Source organism: Orycteropus afer, unplaced genomic scaffold (genome assembly GCF_000298275.1).
Source record: "Orycteropus afer afer isolate SDZICR_OR568_19922 unplaced genomic scaffold, OryAfe1.0 scaffold00001, whole genome shotgun sequence".
NCBI lineage: Eukaryota > Metazoa > Chordata > Mammalia > Tubulidentata > Orycteropodidae > Orycteropus > Orycteropus afer.
This window is the reverse complement of record NW_006921588.1, coordinates 30944409-30968692: the sequence shown is the minus strand read 5'-3', so window position 1 is coordinate 30968692 and position 24284 is coordinate 30944409. Positions and strand designations below refer to the sequence as shown.

Genomic DNA, 24284 nt, shown 5'->3' with positions numbered 1-24284 from the left:
TTTAGGATATGGTCCCTGAGAGAAGTTACAGCTGTGCCAGGTTTCTGTAGTATTTGACTTTTGAAACAGAAAATCATAATTTAAATCTCCTTAGAAAGAATCATCTCCTGGCAATTCCCTTTTGCAAGTGAGGACTAATTTTAGACTTTGTGATTTTCTTTTTCCTTTTGTAAATTCAAATTTTACTTATTTAAGATATTTTTAAAGTAAGAGACATTGATATTTTCTTTAAGAGAAACTTAAATGAAAATTGATTTTTTTTAATATGTATAAACTTGGAAAGCTTGTTAGAAAATGTTATTTTAATGATACCTGCTCTCTGGCTTAGTTTGTATGGTTGGATTATAATATTATCAACCACAATATAAAATTAGGATAAAAGATCATTAAAATAAAAGAAAGTATTTTTGAATTAGTTTCATCTTTGTGCAATAAATCTGTGTATAATAGATAGCTATGCTACATCTGTTTTGACTCTTGAACTTTAATTTCTTGGTGTGTTCATATGATGAACATTCAAATATCAGACTATTATTAGAGAAAATAAATATAAATAAACTTTATTTATATATTTGCATTTTTTATAGTCAGAAACCAACTTAAATAAAGAAATGGAATCTGTAATGAAAGATATCAAAAATACCACTCAGAAGAAATATAGAGACTATAGCAAGACCCCGGGCTCACCGGATAATGACTTTCTCTTTATGTACTCTGTTGCTAGGTAGGTATATATAGTATATATCTTTGTGTTTACCTATTATTATTATTATTAAATTTAATGTTTAATCTGTATTTTATTCATCAGCATTTATATATATTTAAGGGAAGAATGAGTATTTTTGATGATAGTTAAACTTTATGGGTAGTTTTAGGACCACTAGTAGGACTACAGATGTGTAGGTTTTCCTTCTTTTCCTGTAAGATAATTTTATGAATGTTATTAAGCATTATAGGACATGTGGGGATGAGTATATTATTAACATTTTATAATAGATATTTCCTTCAAGGCATCTGTGTATTATCTATCATTTAAGTCTTGTCAAAAAATGGTAAAACTGAGAACTAAAACATTGTAGTATGTGAAAAAGTTTTATTTATGGAAAAATGAGGACAGTAAGAAGTAGAAGTACTTAGTTTTTGTTTGTTTATTTTAACCTAGTGAAAGATCAAAGTAATATCCTAGACTACAAAAGGTTTAGAAAATCAGATGAAAATAGAGGAAACAGATGTCAGCCATATTCTAAGACTGTTTGTAGCTAGCAGGAGGTTCAGGAAAACAGTCATAAGTAAATGATTCTCATCTTTTAGTTAGGAAGGATTAGCCTGATAGATACTGAGTAGTGTTCAATACCTAAGGAATAGTTTCAAGTAGGAAGTTTTGAGACCATAATTGAGTGAAAATGGAAGACCATACAAGAAGTAGATTAGGGAGAAGAAGACACAATTATGTCCTTATAAACACATTCTGCCAAAACTGATATTGGTTATTTCTGGAAGTGTACTTTATATTGTCCAAGTAGTAGTGCAATAGGTAAAATTTGGAGAGATAATGTGACTGATATCATGTGGCAAATTGGTGGGAGAGTAGGACTAAAACTCAGGTTTCTTGAGTCGAGTTTTAGTGTTAACAATTACTATCCTCTTTTTCCCTCTGCTTTGTTGAGCTTTTATAGGTCTTATGTCCATGCAGTTTATTATAGCCATTCTCTCTGCCCTACTCCTGTTGTTGTTGTTATGTGCCGTTGAGTCGGACCCAACTCATAGTGACCTCTCCTTGGGTTTCTGAGGCAGTATCACTACGGAAGTAGAATGCCCAACCTTCCTTTTGAGGAGTGGCTGTTGGGTTTGAACCGCCTTCTCGTTAGCAATCAAGTGCCTTAGGCACTACGCTACCAGAGCTGGAGCAGAGAGTAAATGAACCATATGTGGTCTTTGGAACCTAGGAAAATTAAAAGCATAGCTCATGATAAGGAAATGTTAGTCTTTGGCCTGAAAATGCAAATGCTGGATTGGGGTGGATGTAAAAAGAATAAATGGATTGGGAAGTAACTTTCTAATTTTTGCATATTCCTAGATTATTGATGTTATTCATCCAGAATACTTTGGGGAAGATATAACAGTTAATTTAATACTTTGTTTCTGGAAAGCTACCAGTTATTGCTTACTTTTAGTAAACTATATGTGAAAACTAAATAGAATATCATTTAATCTTGCCATAGTTTCAGATTTTTGCAAACTTCTGTACACTGTTGTAGTTATAAGGTTACAGGAGATTGGGGTGAATATAAACCAACTCAATTACGCTTTTTAGTATGTATACATTTATGTCATCAGCTCACGTATTTACGATTTCTCATTCTTAACAGGATTGGCCTTATAAGAAAATCCTGATTGAATAGGAATGATAGGTATATGAAATTTTACTACATTGTGATAAATCAAATGATTTAAATTTAGTTCAGTAAATTTTTAGATCTCTGTTTCTTGGTTTCATTATGTAAATTACATCTAGAATAAAGCTTGAAACGATAATGTGGATCAACACATTGGGATTTTTCCATTTTATAGAGAAGTAGGGAAAGATGTCATATGCTTTAATGAGGATGTAGGTAGAAAGACAGGAAAGACAGAAAAGATCCTTTTTCACCCCATTCTTTTCTGATCCTCATTGGCACACTATAGAGTAGTGAGATAAAATTTTAGAAGTGAAGATATATAATCCTTAAAAACCTCAGTATTCTTTGCCTGGAATTATCAGGCCATTTCAGAATTCTCACAGTAAGGTTATATGTCTTCTCTAAATTTTACTTAGTCATTAAAAACAAAATAACAAAAAACAAATGGACTTAAAAATTAATAAAAATGTGAATTGAAGGAAAAAAGTTTGTTGTTTCTTATTTTGAATAGGATGTCATTTTCTCAACATAGGAAATCAGCTCTTTATACTTATTTTATAAGTATTTATAACCTTACTTCATAAATATTTATGATTAGCAAATATTTATTCCTAAAAGGTAGTTATTACAATATTTAGCAATTTTTAAAATATTTACATAAAATATGTAGCCAGTAATCTTTGAATTATTTAACTTTTTCAATTCAAATGCATAAATATAGTGATTTTTAAAAGCATAATTCCTTAGAACTTGCAACTTCATTTGTATTTGGCGTTAGTAACTTGAGTGGAACACAACCTCGATCCTCAGAACTCAGTTTCTCCTAACTGAATAAGTAATTTTATTTGTTTAATCTTTATCAGTGAACTTAAATTTTTTGATGTTTAACAACAAAATATTTCTAGTGGGTAATTAGCTGGTAAAGCTGTTTCCTTTAATAATTGTTTTAGAGGTTTTTTTTTTTTTGATAAGACAGTAAAGATCTGTTTGTTTTTTCTTTTATATGCATAGTAAAGGCTTGGAGGATTTTCTCAGGGCAGCAGAAGAGAAATTATTGGAATGTTATCTTTTTGTTTGCATTAAAATTAATCAAAATAACTGTATTTAAGCTTTTATGTGTTTCAAAAAAACATTCTGTTGCAAATATCAGTTACTCAGATTGCTTATGGAAAGTAAATTTTGGGGAAGAAAGCTTTCTACTTAAATACCAATTTATTTCATTATTGAGACAATGAATGTCATGAATTTCAGTAATTGATTTTTCCAGGGACTTTTGGATCCATGTTACATACAGCTTAGAGGTATTGGTGAGCAGTGCTTGGCCTGTTTATAGTAAGAAACATGGAAGTGAAAGAAGATGAAACGTAAATAACTGAGATGTAGATGGAGAGGCATCTTTAAATCATGACTGGGGAAACTGCTTCGGAAAGTGAATGCATGTACTTTGCTTTAGACAGTAGTTGCATTATTATAAGTCTAAACTTTGTAATTATTTTATAAATAAATATTTACCAAAATACCAAATTTGGAATCCTTTTTAAGAATGAAAAACGCTCCTTTTGAAAACAAGTAACCCTCTGTTTCTGTCCACTGCTGGGTTTAAGGCATGTAGAACAGTCAGCAAAAGAAAGAGACTGAATTTCAAGGACCAAAGAGAATCTTATTACTGGCCATATATCAAAACAAAGGGGTTGTGAAGTCCTAAGAATTTTTGAGCACTTTACTAGGTACAATGGGGAATCTAGAAACTGCATCTGAAATGCTGCCTGCTCTCCAGGGATTTGCAACTTAGTTGTGTTGTGCCTGTGTTCGGAAAGGAGTGTCGGCGCGAGGAAGCCACCACTGACACGATAATGCAAAAGCCAAAGGAAAGTTTATTTGCTAGCTCGAACTAGGGTCCCTGCTTACACCAACGCAGCGGCTTGGGCAAAAGACCCCGTGCTCTCTTACTACTACATTTTTATGGGAAAATATAGGGTGGAGTAGTACCAGGGCAAAGGGGTACAGATGATTGGTTGTTGCTAAGGGGTTTAGGGCAGAACTCTGAGACGTGGGGGGACGTGCTGGAATCCCTGGCCCTAAAGTCCAGTTAGGGAATAATTATCTAGGGAGGATGTAAAGTCCTGATGCGTGGGAGACTTGCAGGAGCCAGGTGAAGCTCTGATACGTACTGGAATCTGGAGGGGAGATAAAAGCCCTGAGACGTGGGACGCGTTAGAATCCCTGGCACTAAAGACTTCTGGTTAAAGAATTACCCGGAGGCCATCAGGACTCAGGCCTCACAGTTGGAGAGACAAAACTAAAATACATCAGTTTATATAAAACAATTTTCTTCTTAAAAATGTCATATAGAAAAAGAGAAGATAAACAGATTGAAATATGAAGTATATGGAAGTGCTTTGTTCCTATTTTAGTAAGACTTCTTGGAAGAGTTAGAACTAATCTGAGTCTTGTATGATGTAGGTGTAGTATGGAAAAAGAATTTATTTTTCTCTGAGAAATTGAATAACTAGCTAAAGTTCCAGGCCTTGAGCCGAGATCTTTTTGTAAAGTCCTTGTTGCACTGTACCATTGTGCTTGTATGTGTGTGTATTAGTTGTTAGAATCAAAGGAGACCACACTTTGGTCATGCAAAAACAAAACAAAAATGGAGCATAATTAGAGGAGTTTTTCTAAGCATATGTTTAAGTAACCAACATAATTGTTGTCAGCCACCATCGAGATTGCCCCTGTACAAGGAGGGCCATATAATTATAAGGGAAACAGTCTCTCTGATCATTCTTCCAAAATGTAGACATTTTCATCTTCGCATAGTGGCTAAGGCACTTGACTGTTAACCAGAAGGCTGGTGGTTCAAACCCACTAGCCGCTCCTCGGAAGGAAGATGGGGCAATCTACTTCCGTAGTGATACTGCCTCGGAAACCCAAGGAGGGGTCGCTATGAGTCGGGTCCAACTCGATGGCACATAACAGTAACAACAACAACAATTGATTTGAATAGATTTATGGAAGAAAATTTGTTCTTTTCCCTAGCAAGTATCTAGCTAAATGGTCAGGTTTGAAGTAAACAAAATAAAGTTGATGGATAGGGCCTCTAACTCTGCTTTTTAAAGTCACAGGTATATTTTATATGATATTAACCCTTTGGATAGGTAGTTTTTTTAATTTTAAGTCAGAAGGAATGTTATGCAGATCATCTCACCATGATCTGAAAGTTAACTAGATTTAGTCCCTTTTTTTTCTTAATTTAAGTATTTAAAATCAAGTTCTGGGTAACATGTTTGTCATTTCTTAAAGTACTTTATTTTGTGATTGAATTAACAATTGTTATTGTATTAATAATGAATATTTTTGCAAATTTGTGGTGAAATGATAGTTGAAATTCTGATTCTGACATTCATTTATAAGAATTGCTCGTGTTTCTGGTTAGCTCATTTAAAAGTACTGTCTAGGAAATCTTAGTTTTTATAAGAGAATATAGCCATTAATTTTTTTCTACAGATTAGGCAACAGAAGATTTGTGAAAACAAAATATATTGATCTCATTTATATTCCCTTGATGAAGGAACACATGCTGGTCTCCGCTCGCTTTCTGTCCACTAATATGAAATCCTTGTCCCTGCTTCCTTGCTGGTAGGTTTTTAGAAGTTCAGTGAGCAATGCAAATCGCCTGAAGGGTGGAAAATTCCCTTGTCACACAGATGCCCTTATCAGCAGCAACCAGATGGAGCTCTGAACGGGAACATTATCAATGTTAAATTACTTTTTTTCCCCCTGAGTAGAGAGGATTAAGGCATTCCTTTAGAAATGAGTAGCAAAAGCTACAGATGTAGGAATATTAAAATGTTTAACAATTTACATTTATAAGTAAATAAGTCAAAATATAATTTCAGAATACTCTGTGTTCAAAATATAACCAAAAACAGTTCAACAAGTTTTATTTTCAATAAAATAGAATAATATTTTTTCTTACATTTACTTGGAAAGAATAAACTTGGAATGTGCCTTATTTTACATGGGAGGTATCCTCTCCCTGTTCAATGCATATCTTGGATATAAACTAATTTATTCATTTTAAAAATAAATATTTTATTGTGTATTCTGTAAAAGTTTACACAGAAAATTAGGTTTCCATTTGACAATCTCTACACAAATTGTTCAGTTGTATTTCAATTTTAGAAAATAAAGGTGTGTTTAAGTTTATTAATGGTATTGAAGTAAAAGTATACATAATTTTTTTCATTATTTGGCATAACTAATTGGCTATACTACTTTTAACTGTTTTGAGTAAATTTTTAGATTCTGCATCAATTTGATTTTTGAAATGGCAGTTTAGTAATTATTGCCATTCTGTAAGCTAATAATTGCTAAATATGTTGCAATTTTAGATTCATATAAACAATACTGGTGTTTAACAGTGTCAGTGGTTACAGTGTATTTTAATAAAACATAATTTTAGAAGTCCATAGAAGAGACTACTTTTAATTATGTGCATTGTTTATAGTCACTTTGATGATAGTGCTTTTATTTTTTAGTACTGATTTCAAGTTACCATCTAAGCTCCAATGAGTGATACAATTTTCTGATAGAAAAATTGGTATGCCATTTTGTTTTGTAGGACAGTGATTATCCACCCAGTGGCTGACGGAGTATAAATTCTTTCATCATATTCATATTGCAGGTTTATGAAATATGTTGCAATTTTTTTTCCCTTAAGGCCTACTTTTATATTTGCATCAGTTGGGACTTTGCAATAATTATACTGTGATGTGTGCAATTCTTTGCAGGTACAAATATGAACATATAAGTGAGGATGGATAAACTGTTCCCCTTTTTATTCTAAGTGTCAGATAACATGATCATTACTGATACTGTATAAATTGTACTTTTGCAAATAATAAAGTTGAAGAATTCTTACTATTTAGGTCAATCCAAGCATATCAATAAAAAAATTAAAAAGCATAGATTCAGCTTAAAGACTGAAATATATTTTGATGCTTTATTTACAGAACCAATTTGGAACTTGAATTAATTCATCGAGGAGGCAACTTGTGTTCAGGTGGTGCAAGTGCAGCTGGCAAAAGGTCTTGTTTGAGTAAGTGCTGATTTCTGTTTATTTCTAACTGGGCCATTTGGAAAGCACATCCAGGCAAGTGGTGTTTTGGTATATTTTCAAATTCTTTTTTACCTTCTATATATGATCACTTTTAATAGTGTTATATATTTTAAATGGTTAATTTTGTACTTAGAAGAATCACATGCATATTTAGCTCTACCTATACTATGATTACAAAGTAAATGTCATGCACACTACATTGATCAGAGTGCATTTAACAATGTATTATTCTTAGCTTTAAAAACTTATCCTAACTTAATTACACAAAAATAATTTTATAGTGACAGAATTTAAGAAAATCCTTTTATAAAGATAATTTGTTTGCCTACAGATTTTCATATATATTTATAGATAGATAGATAGATGGGAGCTCTGGTAGTGTAGTGCCTAAGGCACTTGACTGCTAACCAGAAGGCTGATGGTTCAAACCTACCAGCCACTTCTCAGAAGGAAGATGGGGCAATCCACTTCCGTAGTGATACTGCCTTGGAAACCCAAGGAGGGGTCGCTATGAGTCGGGTCTGACTCGACAGCACATAACAACAACAACAACATATAGATATATATATATCCTATTAATTAACAAAGACATTTGTACTTTATGATATGCATAATAAAATTACAAATTCTATGTTTATAAATATACTTTATTTTGTAAACTTTACATTTATAAATATAATTTTATAAATTATGAATTTTACATTTATAAATATTTCGTAAAATGAACCTAATCCCTTAATTCTTTTGATAAAGGTGTATTTGATAGAAGTATAGTTTGGAACTTTAAGTTTGTTTTTCATGAACATCGTTTTGATGCTATCACTATTTAGTCATTGTTTAGACAGTAATATGATTACTGTGAGTTATATTATTTACTGTCACATATAGCTAATTATAGGAGCTCTCATGGAGAAGTAGTTAAAGCACTCAGCTGCTAACTGAATGGTCCATAATTCAAACTCATCAGCTGCTCCATGGAAGAAAGATGAGGCAGCCTGTTTCTGTAAAGGTTTACAGCTTTGGAAACCCTATGGGGCAGTTCTACTCTGTCATGTAGGGGCACTGTGAATCACAATTGATTCAAAGGCTGTGGGTTTATGGCTAAAATCACTGGAGTTGGATTACGACCTAGTGGGAAATACTACTTACATTACTTATTATGGGAAATAAAACTTGTTTAAAATACATAACCTATTCTTTTATAAAATGAACATATACCTTTAAAATACTAAAAATAATAGTAATTATTTAAATTATCAATATATTTTGGTTTTAAAACAAAATATTATTATTACTATTATCATCTTGCTCTTGTTAGTTGCCATTGAGTCAGTTTTGACTCATGGTGACCCCATATATGCAGAGTAGAGCTACTCCATAGAGTATTTAAGGCTGTGACCTTTTAGAAGCAGATTGCTAGTCCTGTCTTCTGCAATGCCTTTGGATGGGTTCAAACCACCAGACTCTTGTTAGTAGTAGGCATCACCAAGCTGCCCTATATTAATTTTATAAGGTATGTGTAATTTTATATATGTAAGGTATGTAGAATTTTGGGTAGATTTCAAGATTGTATATAAACATAAAGATGAAAACTTACATGAAATTTCATCTGCGTTATTTTTAAAAATCTCAATAGTATTAAATCTTAATATTTTATTTTGGAATGTCACTTGATTTCTAGAAGTTTAAAGTTTTACAAGTTACTTTTTAGTAAAGTTTTAGTATTTATTTACCCCTTGATGTATGCCTTTAAACCTTGTTTATATCCAGTGATTTAGTGGTATATTTTAAAAGGGAAATTGTTGATACATACGAGTTTTAGATTCTAATTTGTTTAAATTAGTAGATACTATAATTTCAGTTATACAAGATGTTCTTTCTTATTTTTTTCCTTGCTATTTGATATTTACTTGATAGTATTTCAGAAATTGCTATATTAGAGGGCACCTAAAATTAGCCAAATTGCAAAGTCTGAGAGCACAGTATTAAAAAACTACCTTTACATATTTTGTTTTTCCTTCAACATGTGTCATCTATCTAGTTAGTTAGGAGTTGGGGGAAGGGAAAATCACTTTTGACACCAACTTCTGGTTTCTGGGTTTCTCAAAACTACCTTCAGATTGAATAATTTGCTAGAAGGATTCACAGAACTAACTGAAAGCTATTATTAGTTCTGTTGTACTCATGGTTGCACTTTATTTTTTAAGGAATTGAAAGTATACATTTTAATAAATGATAAAATTGGTCAAGCAAAGGAGGAGATGCATAGAGCTGAGTCTGGGAGGGTTCTAAACACAAAGTTTCCATTGTTCTCAGTGTGTTATGTTCTTAGAATTGATATGTGACAATATGTACCAAGTATTGCCAACCAAGGAAGCTCACTTGAGCTTCCGTGTTCAGAGTTTTTATTAGAACTTCACTGCATAGGTATGATTGATTGCCACATGGTTGAACTCAGTTCCTAGCCCTCTCCCTCTGGAGGTTAGACTGGTATCACATAGCTCACCATGAATAACAAAGACGCTCCTATCACTTCAGAAATCCAAGGGTTTATAGGTTACATCGCAGGATCTGAGGATAGAGTACACCTCTCTTTGGGCAAAGCCAAATTCTTTACTACACAGAAGTGTTTAGTAAATGGATTTCAGTTTATTGTTCAAAAAACTTCTACTTACTTTGTTGTTTTTTTTTTGCCACTGAGGTACTTAAATTTTTCTGGAGACTTATAAATGATGGCTCTATGCAGAATCTTGAACATATTAATGAAATTCTACTGGAAACCAACTGTCCACCGCCCCTTCCCTCCCCCCAACCAAGACCTCCTTTAATGAATTAGGGATTACAGTGTGTCCATTCAGAGAAGGTCATGAAGAGTCTATTCTGAATATAAATTAATACTGTTTTTGGTTTTCATATCCTCGGAAGGAAGGTTAGGCAATCCTACTTCCGTAGCGATACTGCCTCGGAAACCCAAGGAGGGGGTCTCTATGAGTCGGGGGCCGACTCGACGGCACATAACAATAACAAAAATCAAAAAAATTGTTATTTATACTAATATTTATAAAAACAGCTCTAATTCATTGATATAGAATATATTGTATCTTATATAAAATCTTGCTCTTTTGCATGTGTATAAACTTAACATACTTGTTATTTTCTCAAGCTACAATCTATGAAACCTAACATAAGTTGAAATCTAGGACATAAATTGAATGGTTTTTCATAGGATACCAGATTAAATATCTTAATGTTTTAATCTTCCAATGGAATTTTAATAGTATTGTTAAGAAAAAATTTAGTACTTCCTTTTCTCATTCATCTCTCACCATCCCCTTTTAAATCTCTCATTTTTAAGCCCCCCTCCCCCCAATAATGTCTTTGGGGAAAGAGAGTGAGAAAAAGCATGAAGATAAGGAAACTTTTATTTACTCATTCTAAAAACGCCACATTTTGGACTACTGTTTTGTCATAGGCAGCTCTGGTGGCATAGTGCCTAAGGCATTTGACTGATAACCAGAAGGCTGGCAGTTCAAATCCACCAGCCACTTCTTGGAAGGAAGATTGGGCAATCTACTTCTGTAGAGATACTGCCTCGGAAACCCAAGGAGGGGTCACTATGAGTCTAATTGACTTGATGGCAGTGAGTTTTTTTTTTTCCCCTCCGGTTCTGTCATTGGAGCTCTGGTGGCATAGTGCCTAAGGCATTTGACTGCCATCCTGAAGGTTGGCAGTTCAAACCCACCAGTTGCTCCACGGTGATGGGGCAATCTACTTCCGTAAAGATATACCACCTTAGAAACCCAATGGAGGTTGCTATGAGTTGGAATTGACTCGATGGCATTGAGTTTTTTTTGGTTTTGTTTTGATTCTATCATAACTTTCTGTGAAATTGAAGATTAGTCTAATTAGGAAAACACGTAATAAATTTAGTCTGGACTGAGTTTAGGAGCTCTGGTAGCATAGTGCCTAAGGCACTTGACTGCTAACCAGAAGGCTGGCGGTTCAAACCCACCAGCCACTCCTCGGAAGGAAGGTTGGGCATTCCTACTTTCATAGTGATACTGCCTTGAAAACCCAAGGAGGGGTCGCTATGAGTTGGGGCCGACTCGATGGCAAATAACAACAACAACAACAACAGGACTGAGTTATGGCAGATATATAATTATGGACACAGACACACAGAAGGAAAACATTTTTCTTGGGAGTGTTGGTGGCATAGTGCCTAAGGCATTTGACTGCTAACCAGAAGGCTGGCGCTTCAAACCCACCAGCCACTTCTTGGAAGGAAGATTGGGCATTCTGCTTCCGTAGAGATACTGCCTTTGAACCCCAAGGAGGAGGTCACTATGAGTCGGATTCAACTTGATGGCAGTGAGTTTGGTTTGAGTTTTGTACAGTAAAGAAAGCAGAAAATATTACTGGCCAAATTTATACTGAGAAATCAAATATGGTTCAAGTAGAACAATACTATTTGATACCTACATTTTCAAACATGTTTTACAAGTGCTGAGGTAAAGTTAGTAGGTCCCAATCAAAATTTTAAAAAGTGAGCAAACTTAGTTTAGCTAGCAGCATACTATGGTATTTTAACAATACCTTGCATTTGTAGTTTTGAAGTTTGTAAAGCACTTTCACATAAGTTATTTCATTTAATCTTTAGAATGACCTTGTGAAATAGGTATTATTTCTTTTTCATAGAAAAGGAAACTAAAGTTCAGAGTGATTGACTTGCCGGGTCAGTCATTGACTGGGAAATGTCAGAGCTTGCACTTGAACCTAGCTCTTCTGATTCTAAATTCAGTTATTTGACACAAACTACCTGCTCTTAAGTGTCACTAAAAATGCTAACCTTTTAGAATTTTCTGTTCACCCAGAGGCTTAGTCAAAGATTTCTTTCTGCACACTGCACACTGCTTTCAGATTTTTCTAGGCTCTGCCATGCTAACCCTCCTGTTTATCCTATCTGTTTTCTTTTGCCAACCCTTTTACTGTGAATTCTGTTTTTCTCTTTTAGACCTTTTCTCAAGTCCAGATTCGTTTTTCAAAGATACCACTTAGTTCCCTTTGTTCCTCACCAGTTTACTGGCTGTGTTCCCCTTGTTCCTCTTGTGGACCATCTGCATCTGCTCCCATGTATAACTCTGTTGATTGCTGAGTCATAGCTCTCAACCCCCTGCTCACCCAGGAAGGAAAATAAAGCATTAAGGACCTTGAGATCAGCAGATAAGACTTGTTCTAGATAATTTACTGTAAGATAGAAAGTGTTAAGTTCTACACAGAGGTATAGGAAATTTGGAGATTTGGACTCATTTCTGCATGATAGAACATGAAGCTTCTGGTACAGTTGGTGTTTTAACAAACTTTGAAAGATAATTGAGATTTAGACTTTTTTGTTACAAATATCTATACCAAAAATACCAAACCCAGTGCTGTGGAGTTGTATCCAACTCATAGCGACCCCTCCTTGGGTTTCCAAGGCAATATCACTATGGAAGTAGATTGCCCAGCCTTCCTTCTGAGGAGTGGCTGGTGGGTTTGAACCACCAGCTGTCTGGTTTGCAGTCAGATGCCTTAGGCACTACCCCACAAATAGCTGTAACACTGATAAATATCCCCAAGTTGGTTAGCAGTATATGTAGGACAAAGCAGATATAAAAATTGAAGGCTTAACTTTTTATTAAGAAAGATATTTTATGAAAATGACTCATTTACTTTCTTCATTGAAGTGATTTGACAGGATATGAAACCCCCTAGATTCCAGTGGAATTCATTGGCTTTCAACACATTTATTTATTTTGCCATGATATTCTTAGTGTATTTCTCAAATAGAAATACACTTAAATGATCATTTGGTTAGAACATTATTCCAGATCTTTAGGTTTGAGACTTTTTTGTTCATTACTGTGTTTCAAACTGAGAAGCTACAGTTCATATCTTAAATGGATTCCAAGATTTTATGGAGAGATTAAATATTAAACTTTAGTTAAGAGAGGCTAAGGCAAACGCTTGCTTTTAGCATATTTATTTGGGGAACTCAGACTTAATTTTGATACAGCATATGTATAAAAATGATGTATAAAATGTATTACACAAAAACATTATTCTACATCCTACTTTGGCGAGTAATGACTGGGGTCTTAAAAGCTTGCAAATAGCCATCTAGGTGCAACAATTGATCTCTCCCTGTCCAGAACAAAAAAGAATGAAGAAAATCAAAGATGCTTGGAAACAGTTGGTCCAACGGACTAGTGGACCATGTGAACCTCAGCCTGTATGACCATGAAATCAGAAGAACTAGATGGTCAGCCACTCAGAAAAGCATTGGTGCAGGAGATTCTGGATAGAGTGGGAGAAAAATGTGGAACAAAACTTAAAATCACAGAAAGACCAGGCTTACTGGTCTGATGGAGATGGGTGAAAACCCTGAAACTGTGGTCCCTAGTTATCTTTTAGGCCTGGAATTGAACTCACTTCCGTGACTTTCAGCTAAACAATGGACAGCATGTAAGGTGAACATTTACACCACGTAGGTATACTCCTGCGGTGTAGTAAATTACCTGGTATGGTTTTTCTAGCCATAAGTCTTTGTAAACTCCGTGGTGGAATTTGCCGTGAGCAGCTGAGGAGCTCCTGATTGTAAATGTTATCCACCTGGAGTATTTCTGTTGGGAGTGGCACAAAGCAATGTTCTGGAAAGTTCGTTCTCTCTCAGGTGCTTAGAATTGTGACGTTATGATTGGTTAGTTTGGCCCCTCTGCCAGGCTCAGAAGGAGGCCTCCTACCGGCAGAAGAGGTCTCTCTGACTGCTGGCTGGGAATGACGTGCTGCTGAGAGAAACGCACTCCTGAGAGACACACGCTTCTGAGAGAAACGTACTCCTGAGAGACACACACTGCTGGGAAAGAGATGCAAGAGACATGCATTGCTGAGAAAGACGCTGAGAGACATGCACTGTTGGGAGAGGGACTGTGAGAGACAGTTGGCTGAGAGATGGTGGGGTGAGAGAGACTGAGCATTTTTCCTGAACTTGAATTGTAGCCTGCTGCTTTCCTAATAAACCACATAATCTGTGAGTTCTGCGTGGCCACTGCAGTGAATTATCAAACCCAGCAGAGAGGTGGTGGGTGCTGTGGGAGGAACAGTTGGTGTCAAGGTTGGTGAAAGGGCTGGAAGGAGGTAGCATGTCTGGCCTCCCAGTAATGGGCCTTGGGCTACTGATAGTGATTCTGTCTTCCTCTTGTGCGGTTAGAGGAGGTCAGAAGATGTGGCCTCCTTGCCCCTTTGGCAGCTCCTTAGAACAGTCAGTCATGGGCTATCAGAAGGATAGTATTTGTACAAGGAGTTAGCTCAGAGGGCAGGAATGAGTAGGAAAGAAGGATCGAGGGAAGAGGTAACTACAGGGAGAAAGTGGAAAGAGAGCTGATACTACATTGTGGAGAACTGCAATCAGTGTCATGAAACAAAATGTGTGTGAACTGCGTATGGAAAATGAATCTGCACTGTAAACTTTCACCCAAATTACAACTTAAAAAAAAGAAATGGTGTGTAAATACTATAGTGAATGCCATATTTTATGCAAATAGCATGCAATTTATACATTTTTAGCAAATCACACACCCATTTGTGTGTTGGTTTCCTGTGTGCACAATGCATGTTACCCATGTGGGCACATTAGTTATGTGGGCATGTATATGCAAAAAATATGACTATATTGTATTATTCATAATATTGTATAATTATATTATTCATAATGGTTGCTCAAACAATGAATTTTTGTTAAGTTCAGAATTATAAGAAATTATTTTGACATTAATTTCATCAAGAAATAAGGCTGCATAAAGATATTGTTGGATAAGTGATGAGTCAAAATTATTTTTATGTAGTCTGCCTTTATTCTTTAATACTTAGTGGTAAAATTCTAATGCTGTATTATAAATATCTTTAGGATAGCCCCTCTAAAGATTTATTGTTTAGTATAATGATCAAAATTTCTAAATTGCTACAGAAATGGGGGAAATTGCCTCCTGAGGTAAGTAGGTTGTCAGGTTTAACTATTAAAAGCAGATTCTGTGGTATTTGGAAATATTTTCCTTTCTGATGACCAAGTTGCTGACTCTCATAGTGTTTTTAGGACCAGCATGTATACTGGAAAACTAACACCAAAGGAAGAGTAAATAGGGGGAGATTTTTGGTCTGGCATGTGCTTAGACAAACCCTTTAAAGCTTTTGACTTCAGTTCCCTAATCTATAAAATCAGTGAATTAGACTAGATCATCTGTGTTCTGACAAATGTTCATGGTGGTTAACGCTGTGATATTTACAAATTTGAGGCTTTATTTCTATTAATTAGCATTATTAACATTCAGCAAGAAAGTTAAATAGCTAAGCTTAGAGCTACACTCTAGGAACTTGTAGAATTGTGCTTAAGATAACTTACAGTCATACCCAATATTGTTGGTTTTTTTTTCTGTTTTATTTTGCTCTTCATTTTAAGTAATGCATAAATAGAAAATAAAGTAGAAGCTGTTGGTGAAATAGCATGACAAATATATTGAGTCTTAGAGCTAAGGAGCTCCCTAGTGTCAATCTTACCTAGTCAGGCATCTCTTACCCATTATACTGATTACTCACTCTATGCTTGAACACTTTAAGTGATCAGGAGCACTTTGGGGGATAGGTAAGGGACCTAGTAAACTTTTTTAAAGGAAAGTGATACTAAGAAGCAGCATTATGTAAACTAGATGTAGGAGGAGATTTAGGATAAAGTACTTCTGTAACTTCATAGATTTTTCTTCCTCATAATTTCCAACTCAGAGGATTGTTGTACGAATTTTAGCATAGTGCCTAAGGCACTTGACTGCTACCCAGAAGGCTGGCGGTTCAAACCCACCAGCCGCTCCTTGGAAGGAAGATGGGGCAATCTACTTCCGTAGTGATACTGCCTCGGAAACCCAAGGAGGGGTTGCTATGAGCTGGGTCCGACTTGATGGCACGTAACAACAACAACAACAACAATATATATTCAAGTTTTCATAGACTATAAATCTTCATGTTATGATTTGTATTAGTACTGCACCACTCTCATTACCAAAGTGGGGGTAAATAGGTAGAGAGACTAGAAGCAAGATAATAGTTAATTTTTTAGCTTAGTTTCTTTTTTTCCCTGAGTACTTAATGAACATTCTGTTGACTTCTTAAGAAAGAAGGTGAGGACAGAATGGAATTTACTCACAAAGAGTCATATAATTTATCTATTGAGAAATTCTACATCATAAATCTGAAGAGCACTGGGGTGAAGGGCTAAGAATGTGGCATGGAAATTTGAGTTAGAGGAGTGGCTATAACTATTTTTCTAAATCTGCCTGAAGGTCCTCAGATTTGTGGCCCAGGTAGCCAGGCCTTCCTGCATTTATGATTTGAGTATTCCAGGAGCCAAGAACCACAGCTAATAATTTTCACTAGCAGTTTGAACCCACCCAGAGGAACCTTGAAAGATAGGCATAGAGATCTGCTTCTGAAGATAGTCTTGAAACCCCTGTGGAGCACTTCTTTCTGCCCACATGAGATCCCATGAGTTGGAATTGATTGGATGGGAAATACCAACAACAACAATAGTACATGACAAGCACTGTTCTAGCTTTTCTCTCTCTCTCTCTGCCGTCAAGTCAGATCCGACTCATAGAAACCCATCCTTGGGTTTCCGAGGCAGTATCACTACAGAAATAGATTGCCCAACCTTCCTTCTGAGGAGTGGCTGGTGGGTTTGAACAAAAATGAAAAGACATGATTGCCTTTTTCGGGGAGATTGTATCATCTATTAGGAGAGGAAAGCATTTAACAGTAATTACAGAGTGATGTAAAAAATTTAAAAAGTGCTAAAATAGTATTGGTAATCAGTTGGATATGGAGGTCAAGGATGTGGGAAGGATGTCCCAGGTTTTTGCCTTGGTTGTTTGCATGGACACTGGTGTTATTCACTCAAATTCAAATAGGGATTATAAGAGGAAATGAACATTTGGGCTGAGTTAGGCTGTTTAATCAGTTTAATTGTGGATAAATTGATTTTTGAGATCCCTGTTGAACGTCTGAAGTACTAGAGAGATTTGTGAGTTGTAAACTTTTAGGTAGAAGTGGAAGACATGGACATAGGCAAAGAAGGGTATACAGAATGAAAAGTTAAAAAAGATTAATAAAGGAGTCCAAGAGAATGCCAATGTTTAGGTCTTGGTAGAAGAAGAAGAACATGTGACAATAACAGAGAAATAACTGGGGTAGAATCAGGGAAGTGTGGTACCCTAGAGTTCAGGGAAAGATAGAGAAAAGAGTTAAAATTATATGTTAATATTTGTTTTTATAGTAGTTAATGTGAAAACTAATGTTTCTAATATAATCTAATCTCTAATTTTACTTGTAAAAATTTCAAGTTTACAAACACTAAACTTATTTCATATTTGAATTTATTCTGAGAAAGTATGCATATACGCATATGTATGTACACACCTTTTTCTGTCTCTCTTCTCTGCACATGTATATATGTATGCTGTTACTATTACTACTGTTAATATAAACCAGCCAGAAAGGTGGTATTATCCACATTTTACAGATAAGAAAACTTAGGTTAAGTAATTCATTCAAGGACATATGGCTAGTGCAGAGCTTAGATTTGAATCTAGGACTTCCTGGTTCCTACTAAATGTGGTTCCACTTAAAAATGCATGCAAGTATACACTTAGGTGCATAGGTGCACATTTACAAGTTAATTTAATTCTGTTTCTCATTTCCAAACCCTTTTACCAATGTAGATCAAAGTTTAAAATGCTGAAATGTATCATACTAACAAAGGAGTTAATGATCTATTATCTTTTTGTTATTATAAAATTTAGTAATACACTTTTTTAAAGTTTATTTTTATCGTGATTTGGGTGGACATTTACAGAGCAAATTCATTCTCAGTACAACAGCTCCCCTCCTACTTCCTCCCCATAGTTACCTCTTCCCTGTGTCCTACCCTCTACTCACTCCTGCTCCCTGAGCTGTCTCCCTGTGCATACACAGCCCTTCTAGTCTCCCATGTTTGATCTCTCCAAGGAGTGCATCTTCCTAATGTAAATGTTCAGCACATAAGCCTGTCTTTTGTTTGGCTGGAAACCACTGGAGTGGGTTCAATTCCAGACCTAAAGGGCAGCTAGGGGCCATAGTCTCAGGGGTTCCATCAGACCAGCAAACCTGGTCCCTTTTATTTTTTTTAATAATATACTTTTTTTGATACAATTATTTTTCAAATTTTCAAATATTATGCATACTTGGTATGTAATACATTTATTTCTTGATTTTTAATTTTTTGATTATGATAATATATTGTACTTATCCTTGTTTACTATTTGTGTATATTTGTTTAGTGCAATGGGTATTTTAGCTGCTATGTGAATATTAAAGTTCATTCTTGCTGATAAGATTCAGACCTAAATTTGAAAACACACAGTGAAGTGTATAAACATAGTGAATGGTACTGATGAATATTACCGAGTTCTCTATTTGCTGCTAAAGTTATATGCAATTTCCAAGTTTGTTTCTGAAAGTTAGATATACCTCATTAGATTAGTGTATTCTTCCCTGGAGATGCTCTATGTATAATAAATAGTTTCTAGTTAAAGCAAATTTTCAGTTTTGGAAGATGACTCAGGGTTATAATCTCATTTTATTCACAGGAATGGGAAGGGATGTGTGTATGTGTCAAGGATTTTTGTACTTTTCTTTTAATTATAAAAACCTGAGAAATATCTAGGAAGTAGCAAATCTTGGATTCTGCCCTTTGCTTTTCTGAGCCTATGTCATTATCCATAGGATGAGGGGATATAAGAAGTTGAAAAAGTTTCCTTTCAGAATTTGATATTTATTTAATTATGGTAGGGACTATGAAAATAGACAGATTGTGACATTATGCCTTAGCCGTGGTTTCAGTGCAGTACAGGTTAGTAAAAGTGCAACCTCTATGCATTTGATTAAAATTAGCAAAACTTTTAGGTAATAAGCCTTCATCTAGAAAGGAGATACTGAAACGAGTTCATTGACTCACTTAATAGCCAGATAAAAAAGAATGTAAAGTCCCTACAGTGCAGCTTGAGTTAATCTTGATTTTTTTTCTGCCATAAGAATTTAGTCTGTTAAACACTTTCAGGTTTTAGTCCTTAAAACTCTTTCAGTTAAAATTATGTATTAATTGAGCAAAAGCAATATCCTTATGCATAATAAAATCAAAATAGAATAAAAGGTAGCAATATATTTTTTTATCATGTTATTCCTCTGCTAAAAACTTCTAGTGTCATCCATGGAGCTAGATTACTGGAAAAAAATGGTTTAATGTTCAAATAAATGTGTAAAACTTCCTTGTCTCAAAATTGAGGGTAGCAGTATTACCTACTTACTAGAGTTTTTTGTGAAAACTAAATGAGATAATACACATCAAGCAATTATTAGCATAATGCTTGGTACGTCATAAATTCTCAGCTAATGTTAGCCATTAATAGGATAAAGAATTTTTTTTAATAACAAATTTTTGTAATGATATTGATTCATATTTTTCTCTTTATTTCTACTTGGAATATGGAAGTGGTTGGATTTGCAGTCACTCTTTTTTGTCCACAAGGAAGATAGTTTGCTGAACATGGATGGTGCACCTGGTTACCTCACTGTTTGGGGCCATCGTTGAGCCATGTCACCCACTACCTGGATTGCCCACATCCGATTTTTTTTGACCTGGCAAAAACAAGCTCTTACTTTAAAAAACAAAACAAAACGAAGAACAGTATATTGTGCTTTGGTGAAATTTTACAGAGCAGATTTATTTTCCATTCAACAGTTCATACACATTTTGTATTGTGACATTGATTACAATCTCCACAATGTAACAGCTCTCTTCCCACCTCTCCCTGTGATATACCTTTTCCCTGTAGCCTTTCCTGTGCATTCCTGCCTCCCTATCTTTCTCCCTGCGCAAAGGTTGCCCTTCTGGTGTTTGTTCTAAGGAGTGTATCTCTTTTGTGTAATTGTTCACCTCATAGGCCTATCTTTTGTTTGAGAGTTTAAGCCATGGGAGTGAGTTCAATTCCAGGCCCAAAGGGTGACCAGGGGCCGTAGTCTTGGGGGTTTCACCAGTCTCTGCACAAGCTTTTAGTTTTTAAAGCTGTACTTTGTTGGGTGTTCTGGTGTTTGTGGCTGAAAGCAATCTGATACATGGGTTATGAAACTTTTTTTTATCTTTTCCCTTCTGATAGGTGAAAATGGGTATCACAGTGTAATTATATTAATGCATAGTCTTAAGAATGAAGTTCAATATGTTTAATGTCTTAAGAAGCATATGTATTTATTTTCTCAGCAATTTCCTTTTGTATTTTTGCCCCCCTTTTTGAAAGGACATTGTCAGTTTTGTGTTTAAATTGTTTTGTTAGGAGCACTTTATAAATTCAAGACATTAACTCTTTGTCATATGTATTGCAGATACTTTTCAGAGTTTGTCACTTCTCCTTTGACACTTTTACTTTTGTCATGCCGAAACTTTGGATTTTTATATAGTTTTTAAATGTCTTTCATGACTTCTGATTTTTGTGTCTTTTCTACTTAAATTTTTAAAAGTAAAATTTAATGTGTCCATGTGTTAGTGCTTTTATGGCAGGAAAATGACTCCTGTCTCTTCTGCACTGGGTTGGAGCTGTCTGTCACACCAGCTTCACCTTCTTGAAAGAGGGAACACTTTGTTGTTGTTGTTGTTATGCGCTGTCGATTCGGACCCGACTCATAGCAACCCCTCCTTGGGTTTCCAAGGTGGTATCACTATGAAAGTAGATTTTTCAACCTTCCTTCCGAAGAGTGGCTGGTGGAGGGAATACTTTAGGGTAAATAAATTTTAAGAGGTCATGTAATTTATTCATTGACTTACAGACAGGAAGGGAAAGAGGCTAGACTATTTAGATCCTGTTTGTTATAGAGAAATCAGATTGAAGATTAACAGAAATGTTAAGTTCAGATTGTTGGAATTCAGATTTCCAGCCTACATCTCTCATTTTCTCTACTTCGCCCCACAGAGAGCAGTGTTTTGTCCATCTTACAGGTCTCATTTGTCTTACATCAACTTCCCAAAACTGTTGTATATATATTTTTAACAAATATAGGAGAACAATATTGATGGATCTTGGATAAGTTAATTACCTTAATTAAAATTAAGTTAATCGTTAAAATTAATCATTAAAATACAGTTAATTTCTGAGTCTTTTTCAGAAATAAAAATTCTTGTTTGTTGTTACTGTTAGGTGCTGTCGAGTCAGTTCTGACTCATAGCAACACTGTGTACAGTAGAATGAAACACTACCTGTTCCTGTACCATCCTCACAATAATTGCTATGTTTGAGCCCATTGTTCTAGCCACTGTATCAGTCCATTTCACTGAGGGTCTTTCTCTTTTTCACTGACACTCTACTTTACCACAGATGATGCCCTTTTCTAGAGTCTGGTCCTACCTGATACATATCCAAAGTACGTGAGACAAAGTCTCATCATCCTTGCTTCTAAGGAGCATTCTGGCTGTAGTTCTTTCAAGACAGATTTGTTCATTCTTCTGACAGTGCATGGTATAATCAATATTTTTCTCCAAAACCATAATTCAGAGGCATGAATTCTTTGGTCTTCCTTATTCATTCTTCAGCTTTCAATGCACATGAGGCAACTGAAAATACCATGGCTTGGGTCAGGTACACCTTAGTCCTCAAAGTGACATCTTTTCTTTTTTTTTTTTTTAAAGAAAAAAGAACACTTTGAACAGGTCTTTTGCAGCAGATTTGCCCAATGCAATATGTGTTTTGATTTCTTGACTGCTGCTTCCATGGGGCTTGCTGGTGGATCCAAGTGAAATAAAGTCCTTGACAACTTCAGTCTTTCCTCTGTTTATCGGGATGTTGCTTACTGGTCCATTGGAGAGGATTTTTTATTTCTTTATGTTGAGATGTAATCCTTACTGAAGGTTGTGGTCTTCTTTCTTCATCAGTTAATGCTTCAAATCCTCTTAACTTTCAACAAACAAGGTTGTGTTATCTGCATACCACAGGTTGTTAATGAGTCTTTATTCCTGATGCTCTATCTTTCTTCATATAGTCTAGCTTTTTGGATTATTTGCTCAGCATACAGGTTAAATAAGAAAAGTGAAAGGATACAACCCTGACACACTTTTCCTGATACTAAACCATGCATTGTTCTATTCTAATGACTGTTTTTTTCTGTGTTTAGTTTTGATGGTTTAAATTTGGAGAACATTTAGATTGTGTCATTCATCTAACTTTTTGTTTTGTTTTTAAGAATTAATTTCAGGAGGTATGAAGGTTGGATGAACCCCTGAAACGGTTCTCCTGAAATAATCTTTAAATCTTAAATCAAAAATACCCTTATGTCTTCATGAAACCAAACAATAGTTTAGCTTAACTAATAAAAAATGTCTGCCTTGAACATTATGCTCTTTTAAGAACTATGTATATGACACCAACTTGATAACAGCAACTTGAAAGGTTAGATAGTAATCTTGGGGGCAGTGAGTTTATGTTAATGGGAGAAGAATAACTCAGAAAAGGAGGGTGAGAATGATTACACAACTAGAAGAATGTAATTATTGTCACTAAATGGTACATGTAAAAACTGTTGTTTGTTTTGCTGTGTATATTCTTAACAAAACACACACACACACACACACACACACACAAGAATTAAATTCAACCATGTATCAGAAAGCATTACCTGACTTTCCAGAACATAAGTTTTAATTCTCAAATACTTAGGTATATTTGTGGCAGAATAATTGAATCCTTGTCATTTAGGATATCTGATATAAAAACAAAATGTAAGATTGTTTTTATGAATAATTTAAGAATTATAAACAAAATTTTTCTTCTAAATATTATGAGCAAAATTTTGTTGAAAGCTAAAACTAATACTGTTATAATTCAAATAGAAGAAATTAAGTAATCTCTTACTTTCATTTACTTTTTCTTTATGTTAAATTTGCAATTCAGTCTAAATCAAATTTAGGGGAAATACTAGGCAAAGAAAAAACCTTTACCTAACCATAATTTTTATAGGTATTGTTGTCCTCCTGTGGAAGCTAGCAGATATGGAAAATATTGTTACTTCAGCAGTGGTCCTTTAAATAGCCATACTAGTTGTATAAAATATGTTTAACAATAACCTAAAGTTAAAATCCTTTTGAAGGATTTCTACAAAAATTTATGATGCTTATTTTGATGTAAGCGAAAGGAGTCCTTCATTTTCTGACAGTCAAACAGTATCTATTAAATAAAAAGGTAGATTAGAATTTATGTGGCATCTGTCACTTTAGGAGACATATAAACCTTTTTCTTGGCCTATGTATGTTTTATCATTTCTGCATGACTCTCTTTACCTTATTTTTCACTAAGCATACCAGTCTAGTAAATGGGATATTTGCTATAAACATATTTTAAAATAAGATTGATTATACTATTTTATAAACATTGAAAATGCTTTGAAAAAACTAGGATTAAGAAATTACCTATTATGTATAGATAACTATACATTTCTGCTGATTGGCTTTTTAAAAATGGAACATCTCAAGTTTATCTGAAAACTGGTATAAAATTCATTTTGAATTTTTAATCATTTGAAAACAAGTATACACGCCGATGTTCATCGCAGCACTATTTACAATAGCCAAAACTTGGAAACAACCTAGATGTCCAACAACTGAGGAATGG

General features: G+C 34.7%; 1 protein-coding gene across 1 annotated transcript in view; it reads left to right on the top strand.

Annotated features, from left to right (window-relative positions):
- Positions 1-24284, top strand: part of UBR3 (ubiquitin protein ligase E3 component n-recognin 3) — a 347537-nt gene that overhangs the window by 275192 nt on the left and 48061 nt on the right. Inside the window, exons 30-31 of the mRNA XM_007953244.2 lie at positions 588-724; positions 7409-7494. Of these exons, the coding sequence (XP_007951435.2) occupies positions 588-724; positions 7409-7494 (223 nt within the window). The remainder of the gene's footprint in view (positions 1-587; positions 725-7408; positions 7495-24284) is intronic.